This window comes from Lagenorhynchus albirostris, chromosome 17 (genome assembly GCF_949774975.1).
Source record: "Lagenorhynchus albirostris chromosome 17, mLagAlb1.1, whole genome shotgun sequence".
Taxonomy (NCBI): domain Eukaryota; kingdom Metazoa; phylum Chordata; class Mammalia; order Artiodactyla; family Delphinidae; genus Lagenorhynchus; species Lagenorhynchus albirostris.
The window spans coordinates 64,233,718-64,251,427 of NC_083111.1; the positions used below are offsets into that span (position 1 = coordinate 64,233,718).

Here is a 17,710-nt window from a genome sequence, read left to right on the forward strand (position 1 = left end):
ATCTTTTTCATGACACTCATAGGCCCAAAGAAACACCTACCAGTTCAATTTATTAAGCAGTTAAGTCCAAACAACGTAGTACATCTTTAAGTCCTAAAAACTTAGCATTTGTTGGGCACTACACAACTTCTAAAACTTTGGAATCGTATGGATACTGCCACCTTCATTTCATGTGGTACTTATTTTTAATTTAATTTCTTATCACAGTAATCGCAGAAAACCCAGCTTTGCAAAGATATTCACATTATTGAAGGAATGCAGCAATCTAATGTTGAAACTCCCTTTAATAGTTTGCCTGGTATCCAAGAGATGGTGCTGTTTTCCTTGAAACTTTAAAATATTCCACGGTACCCTTGTGAGTTCACTGGGACACCCTAGGATATCTTGGCACACAGTTTGGGAACTATGGCTTCAGCCTACTGCTGTCCATTAAGTGCTTGGAAAATTGATTACCAAAAGCCTCACACCAAGGCAAGGCAGTCTATACAACTGAGAATATCAGAGATGAAAAGAAGTATTAGGGCTTCCCTGGTGACGCAGTGGTTGAGTCCGCCTGCCTTTGCAGGGGACACGGGTTCGTGCCCCGATCCGGGAAGATCCCACATGCGGCGGAGCGGCTGGGCCCGTGAGCCATGGCCGCTGAGCCTGCGCGTCTAGAGCCTGTGCTCCGCAACGGGAGACGCCACAACAGTGAGAGGCCCGCGTACCGCAAAAAAAAAAAAAAAAAGTATTAAACGTTTCCAGTAAGGGGCTTCCCTGGTGGCGCAGTGGTTGAGAGTCCGCCTGCCGATGCAGGGGACACGGGTTCGTGCCCCGGTCTGGGAATATCCCACATGCGGCGGAGCGGCTGGGCCCGTGAGCCATGGCCGCTGAGCCTGCGCGTCCAGAGCCTGTGCTCCGCAACGGGAGAGGCCACAACAGTGAGAGGCCCGCGTACCGCAAAAAAAAAGAAAAAGTTTCCAACAAAAAGAAACAGTTCACATATAAAAGAAAGCGAACGAGAATGGCCTAAGACTTCTCACTAGCAACCCTGAAAACTGCTGAGGGAAAATGACTGCTACCTCAGACCACCACAATCAAAGGACCAACCCAGTGAGAAAACAAATTAAAGATATTATCACATATTTACCTCCCAAACATTCTTTCTCAGAAAGCCACTGAAGAATGTGCTCCGGGGCTTCCCTGGTGGCGCAGTGGTTGAGAGTCCCGCTGCGGACGCAGGGGACGTAAGTTCGTGCCCCGGTCCGGGAAGGTCCCACGCCGCGGAGCGGCTGGGCCCGGGAGTCATGGCCGCTGAGCCTGCGCGTCCGGAGCCTGTGCTCCGCAACAGGAGAGGCCGCAGCTGTGAGAGGCCCGCGTACCGCAAAAAAAAAGTGCTACAGCAAAACTAGGGAGTAAACAAGAAATGAAGGTGATAGTAGATTCAGGAAAACAGACACAGGATAAAGCCAAGGACAACCCGAGTAAGATGGCCACACACCAGGCCAAGACAGAACCAGTCCAGAGTGGCAGGGCTCCAGGAGAAAAATAAACAGAATGGGTGGATTATTTGATATGTGTGAAAATCTGAAAAATAATTATTGCTAGAAATTTGATACATTAGTGTTGCATTTGGGGAAAAAAAAATTGAGCTAGGCATAAGAAAACTAAGCAAATGGAAAAAAAAGAAAAGCTGTTAGTAACTGCAAGAGACCTGATCATAGAATATTACTTGGCTGGAAAATGGAGCAATACTGACATTATCATAATTTTATAAACAGAGGCTGATTTAGTCAATAATGGCTAAATCTGATATATCAAGAAATAGCAGTAATAGGCATATTATTCAGAATATTAGAATATATATTCTAGTATGTAAAAAAAGTATTCCAATATTCTAAATCATATGCCCATACTGCTATTAGAATATTCTAAATAATATGCCTATACTGCTATATATTCTAATATTCTGGGGAACAGGAGAGAAGATATGGGGGAGGGTAGGCGAAGGAATGCTATAAACATGTAGTATTTTGATTTAGACAAATTCTAAAAATGAAGTACAGAACAGAGGACAGTATATGGATATCGCAAGCAAAAAAGAAAAATCATTAACCTTGATTTTCATTGCAGATGAAGGACATTTCAGATGAAAGTATTTGAAATGCAGGGCCCCAGATAGCCATGTAATTACCTATATTTTAAATTTCACTTTGCTTATGTAATCCTACTCTCAAGTCACCTTTTCTGTGAAGCATTCCTTTCCACTTCATATATCCTTAGTACCTTCAGATATTCCATAAGTTCTATCACAACATTTACTCCTTTATAACTTTTTATTATTATAGAACTTATTGTAATTTACATAAATGTAGTTTATTACTCTACACCTGTCTCTCCTCTGGGGTGTTCTATTTTAGAACAGGAATTTCATCTCATCCCTCTACAGATTTTTGCTTCAATCTACCAACAAGGTGCCACCTTACAAACATTAAAAGGAAAATTATTTTAATAAATAGTTGTGTAACAATTTTACACCATACCTCATCAATTCAAACTGCCCATTTCTTTTCATATTTTATCATCTTTGAATTGGGGGATGGGCCTTAAAATCTCTGAAGGTGGGGATGGAAACCAAGTTCTTGCAGAGAGTATTTATAATTTCTCCTATCATTCATCGGGGGCTCTCTCTATCTGAAAACACTTTAGATTATCTGCCTAAGTACTTTTTAAAACTCACACTGACATTGTATATTCAGACCTAAATATTTATTAGAACCAACCTGCAATTCAAAATTATTGGAGATATATCCTTCCTTCCTTCCACCAGTACCAAATTTGAAATGAGTGCCTTCGTTGTCCCTTTTTGTGTGATGGGTTTATTTTTCATTTATTCCTGCATTGAAGGCATAGCCCTTTGGTGTCCCAACTTTATGCAGGTAACCTATCAGACTTCCCATCTTAGACAGTTTTTTCTTTCTTAAGGGTACATAAACAATGACATATCTTCCACTGGATGGTCTCTTGGAGACCATGAAACACAGTACTAAATAACAGAATAAAAAACTAAAGTATATTTCTGACTTAGTAATGATTACATAAATATTTTACATTTTTTGTAAAAGAAACATTTGGGTTTCTTTGGGTTAATAAGATCTCCACATTCCTATAATTACTAGAAAAAATTTTAAAGAGTTTTGAATTTTGCTGTGTAGGTTAAATCCCTACTTGCCTACTGCTCCTTCACAAAACACTCCTCTGCATATCAGCATTTTAAGACACAGTTCACATTTGCCCACTAAAAGCCACAGCACCCTACACTGTGGTTTGGTTGATGGAAAGCACCTGATGCGACTAAAACTCATCAGTGAAATACACCCTTGTGGGATCATAATTCACACCTGCAAGGCAAACGAACTCTCCTAAGCCATCACTTACATCATTTGGTTCCCTAACATGGCAAATCCCAAGCTGTCCCTTGTGCCCCCCAAAAGGCTTTATAGAACATATGATTGAACCCTTCATTTTACTTATAGGATTGAACCCTCTATCCAAAAATAATACTTAGATAAGCATGAGACCTGACATATTACACAGTTACTAATTATTTAGTGCAGACTACGGTTCCAGGCAACGAGCTAACCACTTTACATACATAATCACTCTACTCCTTACAATGAACCCACTGATTAAGAAACTGAAGCTTGTAATTAAGTAACTTGCACAAGATCACACGGGGAGAAAGAGGTGACTTGCAAATTCAAGCCCAGACAAAATAAATCCAAGGCCCACCCTCTGAACCATTGTCTTTTACCACTTTGAAAAAAAAAAAACAAAATTGCGAAAGGAAGAAACAAGAGCAGTTTGAACAGCAATGCAAACAAACTGGACATGTCAGCTGCAGTCATCCTCAGCAACCCGTTACATTTTAAACAGAGCCTCCCACACTTATGAACATGCTAAGAACGACGCTTCAGTCCACAGGGAGGAGCAGTTTTTAAAAGTACTGAGCTAAAGTACGGGTCATCCTTTTAAGATCCATGATAATCATTATTAATCATGAACCTGTCCATCTTGTCTATTCCGCGCTGGGAATGCAGCTCATTTGTGCGGGTCTGTTAGGATATTTACTTTGTGGTGCACATTATATATTTTCTCTTAAGTCTCACTCTGCAGACCAGGGCTAAAGGCAAGCATTATTATAGATCAAAGCCAGTGAAGTGGGTAATGAGGTTTGGTACGTAAAACACCTGTTATAAATACGGGGGGAAATTCTGGCTTTTCTTTAACATGAACTGCTTTGAAATGCATCATCTGAAGTAGAATTCTTAGCAGGCCACTAGCTGCCAGAGAATGATTTCCCTTCGCCAAACAGAACACTGGTAGCTTTGGTTAGATGTCTTTCACAAGTGTGGAGCCATGTGCAGCGAGTTATTTTTATACATACTTCACGGGGCGACGGCTAAAATGCACCACTGAACAAGAAGAACATCCCCTACCCCGGCAGAAAGAAGGAACTGAAGGACCATTCCGATCAGCTTCACTTAAGGAACATGGTCTGAATTCTCAGGCTGATACATAAGCTTAAAAAAGAAACAATTAAAATATCTAAGCAGAGAGTTTTCATCTCCTTGGGTAGAAAGCGTTCTTACTTATTCAGATGTGGAGGTCCCTGTGCCACAGCGGGGCAAAGGCAAAGTGGTTATAAATATAACACGAAAAGGATAATTAATTACATTTTCGGATCACGGTTAAAATCATGCCTGGCTCCTCTTTTGGGAACTTTCAAGACTGGTCTACGTTAAGTAAGTGCTTCCTAGGTTTATAAAGTCCCTTCTTTATTCCTCTTCTCTACAGGAAAAGGTATAGTTTTCATTATCGGATGCCAGATGTTTATCACCATAGTCCAACAGCAGGAGTGCTGGAGGATGGGAGTCATAAAAAAAGGGTCACTGCTAAATCCCCCAATTTTTTCTCTCCCTCCCTCCCTCCCTCCCTCCCTTCCTTCCATCTGTCCTTCCATTTTTTCCTTTTCTAACACATTTTAACAGCCTGATGTCTGCCAGGTACTATGCTATATATGCTGGGGTCAAAATCACCCTATTTGTCTTACTAATCTCAAGTATTTCACAGTCAGCCTCAAATGCCCTGCCTCCCTAATTACTGTAAGGCTCCCCAAATCAGAGGCCAAGGCTTATTCCTCTGAGACTTCTTTTGGTCCCCACACGATGTCTTGAGTTTGTGTAGCGCGCAGCAGGAGAGCTGATGGGGTGTTAGATAATCTGATTTCCAGCTCTGTCACTGACAGGTAACCTGGGACCAGTCACCTAACCCTCCTGTGCAAAAGGCAGATTGTAACACCTGTCCAAGCATCCACAAAGGGGTGACCTGGTGACAAAATCGTAATGTGAGTAAAGCCCCTTTGCAAACCTAAGCCTTACTCATGGAGTTGCCCCCAAGTATAATTCAGGGTCAAGTGGCCGTGTCCCAGGGCAGCTGGGTGGAAACAGGGAGCCAGTCATTTCACTAAAGCCCTGCCAACCTCATGCTAGAAGCACCGCCCTAGAGAGCGAGCTTCTTGAAATGTGAAACCGAGCGTGACATTTCCCTGCCTAAAACACTTCACCCTCAGAATGAAATCCAACTCTGTAACAAGGCTTACCAGCCTTGCCCCCTGCTCAATTCTCTGGTCTTTTTTCAGTCTTGCCCTTCATCAAGGTCTGAAGGTCACATTCTACCCGCTCAGCCACACTGGGCTACAGCTGATGGCCAAGCTCTTTTCTAGGCTGCCCTGAGGCATTTGCCTTCCCTAGCCCTAGAGGGGCTCAGCTGCCCTTCCCGCGGGAACCCACAGCATCCCATAAAACCCCGCATGCTGCCCTTTTCACTCCATCCTGTAGTTGCCTGTACGGTGCTGATCCGGTGCTGATCTGTGTCTGTCACTCAAATGTTGCTTCTTGAGGGCAATCCCCTAGTGGCGTGTGGCACATAGAAGACACGGAATAAATAACTCATTAGAGGCATAAATAAATGAATGAATGAAGAACTCTTTTGCAGTGAGACAGGAAGTGATTCTTTACTGTGGTTCCGTGTATTCATGAAGTCCTACCTGGGAACTCTGCACCATTATGACTTTAGCAAACCAGATGTGGTAGCAGAAAACTTATCCCTCTGCACCACCCCCTGAAAAGAAGACGCCTCCAGATCCTGCGAATATGTTACCTCACACGGCAAAGGGGAATTAGGGCTGCAAATTGAGTTAGGGTTGCTAAACATTAACTTTAAATGGGGAGATGATCCTGGATTATCTGGATGTGACCAATGTAATCACAAGGGGCCTTTAAAATGCAAGACGGGGGCTTCCCTGGTGGCGCAGTGGTTGAGAGTCTGCCTGCTGATGCAGGGGACACGGGTTCGTGCCCCGGTCGGGGAAGATCCCACATGCCGCGGAGCGGCTGGTCCCGTGAGCCATGGCCGCTGAGCCTGCGCGTCCAGAGCCTGTGCTCCGCAATGGGAGAGGCCACAACAGTGAGAGGCCCGCGTACCGCAAAAAAAAAAAAAAAAATGCAAGACGGAGGTATAAGAGAGGTTGGAGTGATTAGAGGTGAGACGGACTCAAACTGCTACCCCAGGCTTAATGGAAGGGAGCCATGAGTCAAGGCAGGAGAGTGGTCTCTAGAAGCTTCTGGAAAAGGGCCTCCAGAAAGGAATGCAGCCCTGCAGATACGTTGATTTTAGCTCAGTGAGATCAGCATCGGGCTTCTGACTTTAACAGACTGTAAGATAGTAAATGTGTGTTTTAATTTACCAGGGTTTCTAGTTATTTGTTACAGCCATAGTAGAAAACGAATATTTCAAACAAGAAAGTAGAAGAAAGCCCTCATAAAGACAAATCATTCCACCTCTTGGAGCTTCGCTTTCCCAATCAACAAGTCGAGGATAAGCATCCCTAGTCCGCTTATTTTGTACAGCTGTTCATGAGGATCAAAGGCTTTAAGGCTTGTGCTTCAATCTCAGCCTCAGCATTTATTCACTGTGTTTCTTTGGCAAGTGGCTTAATTGATCTGGGCCTCAGTTTTCTTATCTGTAAAACAGACATACTGATAGCATCAGGTTATTGTGAGATACCACTGATTTGGTCCACGTAAAGTGCTAAGAACAGCATCTGGTACAAGGTAAATATTATATAAGTGTTAGGTACGATCACACGTGTAAAAAGAGTTTACAAAAGGTTAGGCATTATAAAGTAGAATTAGCATTCTTACAGAACACTGGTTCTTAAGAGGTTGGTTCTTGCCCTTCCCCAATAGCAGTTCATAAACTTATGGAGGCATTTTAGAGGTCAAGGTGGGTCATGCTGGCATACGACTAGCATTTAGTGATAGCCGCCAGGGATCCAAGACACCTTGCAACATCTGAGCCAGTCCTTCACAGTGCAAGATTTTTCCAGATCCCAAGTGATACTACATACCCCTACCCATCTTCATTTGTAGCTATGCATCGACAGTAATTTTACATACAAGTCCTAGCATCTACCGCCTTCATTATGACCTCTGGTGTAGTTGTACCATGCAGTTATCTGTTGAAACATATTTTTTATAATTCACTTCATTTCTCCATTTTTTCATGTTAATAATAGGGCATTATTTTGATTTTAAACTTAAATTAGAGTTAGGTTATATTTATGAAATTCATTTCATGATAATAAAAGGGGTGTTAGAAAGATTTGTTAATAAAAGTGTGTTGGGTCTGAATTTATAAGTTATGAAGTGAAATAAGGTTTAGAGATGGCTTACTGCAGCTTTCTAGCTTTCCAATGAAGAAAATTAAGGTCCAAAGAAATAAAGTATATTGCAAAAAGTGTAATTATTAGTTAAAAGATAACTCAAGTTTCAAGATTCTAATTCCAGGGTTCTTGGGTATTCTTTAAGAATCTGTACATCCTAAATAAATTAATATTCTTTAAACTTCAAATTCTCATCCAATCCTGAGACTGAATGCCAGCAATATCACTGCCCTTCCCTTGCACCCTGCCATCTCCCTGCCCCATCATCCCTACTTCCACCACTGGAGAAAGTGATTATGAAAGTGACATTTTAGATGATCTCAGCAGACAAGCATTCCTGGGAGTAGTACTGAGGGAGGAACTCTGATGGAGAAGGTTAATGCCAACAACTGTCTCTGACTTTCTCCTTTGCGTTTCTATTTTTTCTAGTCTAGTTCCATAAGTGACCTCTGTACCCAAGGATAATTCTGTCCACCCCTCACCTCCACTTCCAGAACATTCTGCACTCCTCGATCTCAACAAAGTTCTGAAGAAACCAATTTTATTGTCGCTTCAGTTACAAAAAGGTTGATATAGGCCAAATTATGATTTTACTATTAATATAAGGGCAAAAACCTCTTCCCCCACCCCCCCTTCTGTACCCAAAGCTGCCAAAGACGTCTATGCAGGTATGCCCTGCCCAACTCCACAGGGTGCACCCCTGGAGTTGTGAGGTTGAATATCTGCATGGCTGAATGCAGGGTCCCTGTTCCCACCTCCCTAAAATGGGAAATGAGTTCACAGTGTGAAGATTTCTGATCTTAACTTTAATGCACGTTTGGTTTAACACTGACTTCACTGGCATAGTTTATTCACTCTTTAAGTCTGAATTGCAATTCAGTCTCTTTGCCCGCCCTGTGTTTAATGATGGAGGCTCAGTCACATTGTAAATTTGGGCCATATCACAGCAGCTCCCTCTTGATAGCCAGACACTTGGTGATTAGGGCTTTGAGACTCAATCCTCTTTCCTGTCTCTCCCTTTTGAGCGGTCCACACAATTGCTGTTTCCTGCTCAAAGCCGTCCCAAGCATGTCAGCACGTTCGAGTAGTGGGGAAGGACATCTTGAGCCCAATAACTGATGAAGCTTCAACTGATGCAAGCACGCAGTTGAAGCAGAAGCTCAGAGTATCAATTTCACCTGGAGGTTTTAAGTATGAGCTTTTAAGTCTGATAGACCTGGATGCCTTCTAGCTCTGGTAGTTTATGCAAATAACCTGTAAACTTTAAACGTGTAAAGTCTGTAAACTTTAGTTTCCCATCAGTAAAGTAAGCAACAGTAGCACTAACCTCATGGGGTTACCAGAAGTGTACACGAACAAATATAAGTAAAACCTGGCACATATTAAGTGCTCAAGAGATATTAGCTGTTGCTGTGATTCTCTTTTCCCAGAGCAAAGGTCTCCTAACATTACAGTTCTATAGTACAAAAACAACAACAACAAAAAAACAATAAAAATTAAAAAATATAAACTCTAGTAAAGGAATAGGAAAGGTGTGTCCCTTAGAAGGGGCAATTTCATCTTCATGTGAATTGTAAAAATAATCACAGCAGGCATTTGATACATTCTGTCCCGCCCCCCTCCCCAGGCCTTTTTAAATTCTCAGAGTGCTCTTCCATACAGCAGCCCAGTAAGTAAGCATTTCTTTATTCTCATTTTTCAGAAAACACTGAGGCTCAGGGAGGTTGACATCCTTCTGTGGCAGAATCTAAGACTAGAACGCTGGCATTGAAATTTGCTGGGCGGGGTTTCATTTCACAGGATGTACCATTAGTAGAGGCAGTCAGTCTCCACTAGGGGGCGCATGTCATGTAATGGGGGTCTTATTGGCTGCGGTTGAGGGATGAAACTAGTCTCCAACCGCTCCCTCAAAAATCATACAAACCAAAAAAAGCAATCTAAATAGAAAACAGTGTCTTTGCCATATAAATATATCTTTAATACATCTCCCTTAGCCCTCTGGTCCAACTAGATTACATCAGCAAAGACTTTCCTATGTAGAAATTCTGAAATCAAGATGGCATTTCAGTGCAGTAGCAAGTAGATAGGTGATTTTATTTTATTAAATTTTTTTCAAGATTTTTTTTTTTGATGTGGACCATTTTTAGTCTTTATTGAAGTTGTTACAATATTGCTTCTGTTTTATGTTTTGGTTTTTTGGCTGTGAGGCATGTGGGATCTTAGCTCCTGGACCAGGGATTGAACCTACACCCCCTGCATTGGAAGGCGAAGTCTTAACCACTGGACCGCCAGGGAAGTCCCGATAGGTGATTTTAAAAAGCCCTTCCCGTGATTCTGAAAAGCACCTTCAGCTGGGAATCCCTGTACTAGGCCAAGCTACAAAAGAGAGGTTGTGTGCTGTTTGATTTGACGATACATGATCATTCCCACCTCATTTCGGACCAATACTCTCAGAAGAAGAGACACTGTTTTTTTTTTGGGGGGGGGAGGGTTTCTTGCTTATCTTAATAGCAGTCAATTTCTGAAAACTCAGGCTTGGAATAAGACTGCTGCCCAAAGCCCAGGTGGGTCGTGTCTAAGAAGCCCATAGGTCTGCCCCTAGAGGTCCTGCCTGGAACACACAACAATCCGTTGTAAGAATGTTACCTTCAGAGATTTTTACAAAGCTCACTTTTCAGTTGCTGCACCAATAAAGTCAGACAACTGCTTGACTTTTTTTCTTTGTCTAAGTTTATTTTAAACTGTAGCGAGTCACATTTTCTTCCTCTTTTGGGGTGAGAGAGTTTTTTTTTTTTTTTTTACTTCTTTGCTAAATCACTATTCATTAAAGTGAAACTGAGGAGAAGAAGAGACATAATGAAGGGCAGTGCCTGAAATAGAAGCCACCTGCCTGTGTGCCCCCTGATATTTTGCAGTAAATATTACAAGCCAAGCAGGTATTCAGCCGTTTATAGTCCAAACTACACTTGCTCCAGATTCCGCCTGCCCCTTGTCACAGAAACCGACACACACTTGAATCAAGAAAACTTTTTTTGTTTACTTATGTTAACCATAAAGCCAAAGCAAATAGCCTTCCACTTTCTGGATCCTGGGTAGCAATTAAATATGAAGACATCACAAATCTCTAGACAAATAAGGGGGGGGGACGTGTATTCTAGGCCAGGATGTGGGCCATGTACCAGAGAGTTGCATCAGCTGTTACAGGGAACAGTTGGTTTCCCAACTTCGAACTTTCTGGGTTTCACACACCAGCACCACAACTGATGAGCAGGAAATTGACTTAAGTTCTTAATTTAGGCTTAAATCAACCACCTGGTTTACAAGGTCTCAGTTGAAACATTGTTTCAATGGCCATGGGTTCATTTATTCGTTGACTCAGCAAGCATGTCATGGAGCTCAAGGGAGATGACCCAAACTAAATCAAAGACCCCAGATAACTCAATCTACAGCAGGGGAAAAGCTGAATAAATAGATATTTCCATGACATTAGTGCTGAAAGAGCTATGTACAAAGCAAGCTAAGGGGCAGAGTGGCAGGCATCCAGTGAAAAATGCAGCTGTAGTGGGAAAGGAGAATGCGTCATCCCCTTACCACTGCCCTTCTGCCCCACGTAACGCCCCACAGTCACAAAAGCGCAGAAAACGGTGCTACCTATTCTGCTCACATTCGGTAACTAGGAGAATGGGGACATAAGATCGCAAGAGAGTAGTTTCTAAGACACCTCACACGCAGGGGAAACTGTTTACAAATGCAAAGTTGTTTCCACATCACTCCGGGGGAATGGAGGGGAAACACCGGGGGAAGATGCAGGCAGAAACACCACTTCACCAGCCCTCCACCGGAGCAACTTGGAATCCAGAGGCACCGGCCAAACACCTGGCAGCAGAAGTGAACTTTTGCATACAGCTGCACCTCACTTCCCAGCCCTGGGCACAGCTCCCGAGCCAGAAGCCCAGTTTCCAATTTGAAAGGAGGAAATCGGGAAGGGTGGTGGGAGTTCTAGCATTCACACGTTGCCACCCCTCTCTGGCCCCTTTGAGATTCAACCCTTTTTTTTAGCTGGGCAGCCCAGGCTCCTGAGAAGAAAATTGTGCCAAAGCAGAAAACTGTCAGAGTTGCTATTACTCAGTGAGCTCGCTTCGGAACGCGGGCGCGTACACTTCATTGCCAGTTTCACTTCCAGCCCCTACACTACACAAGGATTTTGCGCGGATAAAAAATGAGTCAACATCATTACGCCTCCGACCCGGTGCTCGGCACAGAAACCCTCTTCGCCTAGCCCTTTCCTACACCCCTGACGGGTCAACGCCTGGGACAACCCTAGGGAGGGAACAAGTTGCCCCCAGGTGGGCAAAAGTTGTCAAAACTCCGCCAGCAGCGCGCTGCGGCCCCCTGGTGGGTGACAGCAAGCGGGTGGGTGTGAGGATGCGGCTGCGGTGGGGCGGGGGGGGGGGGGGGCGTGCGCTGCGCATCCCGAGCGGCCCGCCCGGCGTTAACCCCTCACCTTCCAGCAGCACTTCCTTGCCAGCGCGCTTCAGCGCCTGCACCGCCTCGTCGTGGGTGGCGTCCCGCAGGTCGGCCCCGTTTACCGACAGGATGGCGTCCCCTACGTACAGGGCTTGCGTTTGGTCCGCCGCCAGCCCCTTGAAGATCTTGCTGATGAGGATGGGCATCTTGTTCTCCTTGCCCCCCTTGATGCTGATGCCCAGCCCGCCCAGCTCCTGCTTCAGCACCTTCACGCCGCGCTTCTGGTTCGAGATGGACTCGGGCACCTGCTCGGGCAGGTCGGTGAAGGCGGTGCGGACCCCGGCGGGCGAGTCCGGGGGCTGCGCGCCGCCCGCGCCCGGGTGCCCCGCGCCGGCGCCCCTGCAGAACGAGCCATTGGTGGCGGTCCCGATGCCGTTGTACGCCGCAGCGCCCTCCTCGCAGCTCAGAACCAGGGCGTCCTCGCTCAAGTTCACCAGAACTTTGTGCCAGCGATCCCTCACCAAAACTTCCAGCAGCCCGCTCCGCTGCGCTCGGCCGCCTCCCCCGCCGGCCGGCCCGGCCGCCGCTGCCGCCGCCGCCGCTACCGCCATCTTTCCGGCATTCTTAAAATGCCATGTGATTGCAAAAGGGGGGAAAAGTGGGGAAGGGTTGCGGGGGGGAGCAAGGAGAGCGCGCCCCGCAGGGAGGAGGCGGGACGCGGGACTCCACTCCGGGACTTCGCCAAAGCGCCCTGCGCGAGTTGGCAACCGCGGTGCGGCCGGTTCCCCCTGGCCTGATCCTGGGCGGGGTGGAGCAACCTAAAAGAAGAAGGAGAGACAGAAACAGGAAAGGGGAAAAAACCCAGCTGCCAGTGGCAAAACCCCAAACCGAGGGGAAGCCGCGTAACGGCTAAGCGCCGGCGAGGGTCGGTAGGGGGAGTCGCTCCCGGGGAAGGGCGGGGACCCAGCGCCCGGCGGCCGCTCACCTGTTCCAGCCGCCGCAGCCTCGGCGGTCACACGCCGCGCGCCCGCTCGACCCTCCCCGCCTCCCTCCTCCGAGCGCACGTCGCCGCAGGGACAGCTTCCCCTCCACCCCGCCCCAGGCGTCTCTTCTCCACCCGTCCTTCTCCGCGGGCGCCCACACCGCACGTTGGCGTGGTCTGTGTGTCCTGCGTTGGTCCCCTGCCTGATGCTCCCAAGCCCCCTCCCCTTTCACACCCTTTGTAGAATCGCTTCTCAGTCCTACCCCCCAGGGGTGTCTAGATTCAAATCTCCTCCCTCTGGCTTCCTCAAACCAAGTCTCGGCTTCTCCTGCTGAGTTCTTACCTGTCTCTCCTTTTCGCAGGGACTATCAGGTAGACTCAGGCAGAGGCCCTGGGTTCCCTGAGAGTCACGAGGGAAGGCTGTCCCAAGACCCCAAAATGAAACGTCAGCATAACCCGAGTGCGGGAAACTTCTTTTTAAATGCAGGACATCTTTCTGCCGGGTCTCTGGAGAGGTGTCTTTGCTGGCTGGGGTTTTTAGCAGGTCGCTGCCTGCCCCAGACCCCAGAGACAGATGTTCTTCCATTTCTGGCACATTATATGCTCTCTGCTTCTGACCTATCTTTTTTTTTCCCCCAGTGCCACCCAAATGCTTCCTGTGACGTTCTCTTTCTTCCCGAGATCCAATATAGAAAGTCCACCATTTAAGAACTCAGTTGCAATGGACTGTCTCTCAAAAGTTCCTTTATGAGTGACATATGTGGAGCTCTAGCTGCATTTTTCCTGGGAAATGATATTATAATCATTGGTTACTTTCCCAGGCCAATGCGGAAATGCCAACATAACCCATGTCTTAGATGAACCTCCCAGAACCCTCCTGGTCCTTGAACCTCTCAAGTTCTCCCCAACCCCAAGCAGGTCTCATGGAACTCTGGAAGTGTTTCACACTTCTCCTTTCCCTCCTTTTCCCTCCTCTCTCTGCCCTCTCTCCAAAAACCAAAACAAAATTTACAGATCTGAGAATTCCTAAAGGTAAACACAACCCAGCAAGGTGTCAGGAGGAAAGTAATCTATTGAACACATTCCCACTGATGTGTATTATCACTGGAAGTTCTCTAACCCTTCCAGAATGACTCACACTTTTAATTGAGAATGTTTAAAAACCCAGACCAATCCCCAGAGATCGGGTGGTTGGTATTCCAGGTAGGGTCCCAGAATGAAATGGAAACATTTGAGTTTTGGGTTTTTTTGTTTTTTTGTTTTTGAGGAAAAGAAGTCACTGCAGGTAGGTCAAGGGGAATGCTTAGATTTATACTTCTGCTTGTAGCAACCTTATTTCCTATATTTCTAACCCACCAGTGTTCCAAAAGCTGTTTATTCTTTCATGGAAAGGTACTCACGGCCAGGACAGCACAGGCGGCTCCAGTGTTGGGTGGGAAAACCATCTGGGGGCTGCCCTCTGCTTTAGAGGCTGAGGACTCACACACGTCGCTCTTCAGGAGCCTGAGTGCTGCCAAACGCACTGAGGTGGAGATAGGCACCAGGATGCCAGTGTGATGATTTAGAAATCAAAACAGATCGCCCTTGGACTGAAATCCTCCATTCACATCACACCTGTATCTTGCCTCTGTGGTCAAGCGATGTCAGAGGCCCAGGCATAACTAGAAGTAATGTATCAATTTGCCATAAGAAATTGCAAGCTCCGGGACGGGAATTTCTCAGAATCTCTGTGATAAGCACATTTTTTTTCCGGGTAAGCAGCCCTACATGGGAAGCAGTAGGTTGCTTGTTGAAAGTGGCATCAGAAGGAGAAGAGCAAATATTCAATGTCATTAGGCTTGAGGCATACATGCCAGCCAGAGATGCCTTCACCAATGGAATTAGAATAATAGCCCCTATTCTAAGTGCTTTATACATGTTCACTTAATCCTCCCAGTAATTCTTGGGGATACTTACTATTATCATCTCTCCTGTTTCACAGGTGGAAAGGTGGAGGTACAGATTGTAAAACTTGTTCTGGTCCTGTAGCTAATGAATGGCAGAGTCAGGATACAAACCCAGGTGTGAAGAATTTGGACCTTAATCATTGTCCTACACTGTCCTAAAAATGCTCAGAACCTGTCAGCCCCAGTGTTCACCTTGGACTGAGGCCAGCCTTTCCACTGGGAGGAAAGCCCTGAGGGTTTAGACCCTTCCCCTAGATGTGTGTAGAAAGGGGCAGCCAGCCTTGTCTCTCTGGCCTCTCCTGCTTTCCAAAGTTAGAGCACACCCGGCCCTTCCAGAATTGACACATTCTTTTCTTTAGACATGTTAGTAAGTTGAAGCTGATGACTACTGTGGTCTTGCTGGCCTAAAAGCCCTTTCTTATCCCTCACACAGCTCTGCATATCTGGCCCCTGAGCAGTAAGGCTGACTCTCAAAGGTAAACTTTACTTACCTCATTTCTTGGTTCTAGATGGGACTACTGCACCGCAGCCCTGTAATACTTACAATTAGGACAGATTATGTTCTCTTAGGTCTCCCCTTTTGAAGAATGGTCACTGGACAGGTCTGAAAAGACTACTAGCTTCCTCACTTTATGCGTGTGGCCTTTGAAGCTCAGAGAAGAGCAGTGACAAATCCAAGGCCACGTGGTGGGTTTGTGACAAAGACACAACTGGGTTATGAATCCCAGTCCAACTTGAGCATTCCAGATATTACAGCTGAAGTCCCCTCCTCCTTTTTTTAACCAGATTTCTTTTACTTAGCTCTGTCTCCAGTTCTGTTTCCTCCTTCTGTCCTAAACTTTTGACTTCCATTTCCACCCAGCCCAAAGTGGGATCTTCCCATGGGTGCCCCTTTGCTGTGGGAGGTGCATTTTCCTGCAGATGTTTGGGTGGACTTAGGCTTGCAAAAACAGGCCACGAAATCCTCAGCAGCACAGAGCAGAGGATAGTGATGGAGCAGTAGCAAGAAGGGGCAGTATTCCTCCCTCATTCCACAAAGTTTGGTGGTGCATCTGTCCTGTCCCAGGCACTGTTCTAGGTGCTGTGATATGCGAGCAGACAAATGGTAGGATGTGCCCTATGAGGCTTACATCATAGTGGGCGGTAGGGTGGAGGTGGAGAAAGACTGCAAACTTAAGACACTTTCATGGAGAAGTAAATACCAGGAAGAAAATAAAACAGAGCAACAGGGTCTAGAGTGACGAGGGGCAAGGGACATCTGTGGGTGGCCACTGTTAAGGAAAGCCTTTGTGAGGAGGTGACTTTTGCCTGAGACATGGATGGTAAGAAGAGGGGAATCTTGCAGAGATCTAGGGAAGAGGGTCCCAGTGAGAGGGAAGAGCCAGAGCAAAGCACCTGAGATAGAACTAAGCTTGCCTGGTTCAAGGGACCAAAGGAGGCCAGCATGGCTGGAGCAGCCCCTGGGAGGAAGAGAGAGACCAGAGGGGAGATCAGAGAGATAGACTGGGCCAGACCACAAAGGAGGGCCTTGGAGGATTACAGCACAATCCATTCTCCTTGTCCTCTTTGAGCCTCAACCATCATACATTTTGGATTGTCAGGAACTGTCTTAATTACAACTACAGTTGGCCCTCTGTATCAGCAGTTGGTTAAATCCGTGGATGCGGAACTTGCAGTATGGAAAGCCCACTGCTCTATGCCATTTAATATAAGGGACTTAAGCATCCTCAGATGTGGGTATCCTTTGGGGTTCTGAAACCAATCCCCCTCGGATAACGAGAGACTGTATTACTTCCTAATACCTACTGAGTCAATTTTTACTGGTTAGAACACATGCTCCAGTGTTTAGGTTTGGAAAATAGGATCATTGTACTTTTGATGCTGTTTCCTGAAGATAGGTTGAGCATCTTTAGGGGGATTTATCCAATTACAGAATGGAGTTTGGATATAAGGTATTTACCTTGTGAAGAAGAGGAGGCAGAAAGCTCCTTGACATCTGAGGGGAAATTAGAGAACAGAATGACAGAGGGGCAGGAGGGTGCTTGAAATGCAGAGCTCCTAAGCTGAGGCCTACCTGTGTACATACGTGTTGACCAAATGCTTACTGAGTACCTGCTCTTATAAAACACTGTGGAAGGTGCTGGAGACAGGCACACCCAAGGATGCAAAGATAATTAAGACAGCAAGACAGACATGTACATAAAGAGCTCATGGGGAGAATGAGAGGGCTGCAGTACTGAGTGTGAAATGAATGGGAGCAGCCGGATTCCAGATTCTGAATCATAATTCTGGTTAGTGACTCTTATTTTATTTCTTCTTCTCACTATTGAAACTAAAACTGTGCAACTCAGATTGGGACTTGAACCCTCAGGCTGGGACTCAAAACCCAGATTGGGGCTTGAACCCACGCATCCAAGACTCAAAGTTGGCCAAAACCCTGATTGGGACTTGCATCCACGTAGCTGGGCCTTGAACCCGGCCAAAACCCTTTCAACTGAGATCACACACTTGGTCACAGGACTTAATGAAGCTCAGGTTCTTGATGTCTCA

The 17,710-nt window shown here is 45.9% G+C and overlaps 1 protein-coding gene across 1 annotated transcript in view; it reads right to left on the reverse strand.

Moving 5' to 3' along the window:
- The window catches only part of SNTB1 (syntrophin beta 1), a 231,470-nt gene extending 218,459 nt beyond the window's left edge, over positions 1–13,011 (reverse strand). Inside the window, exon 1 of the mRNA XM_060127700.1 lies at positions 12,270–13,011. Within this exon, the coding sequence (XP_059983683.1) occupies positions 12,270–12,843 (574 nt within the window). The 5' untranslated portion in view covers positions 12,844–13,011. The remainder of the gene's footprint in view (positions 1–12,269) is intronic.
- Positions 13,012–17,710: the final 4,699 nt, after the last annotated feature.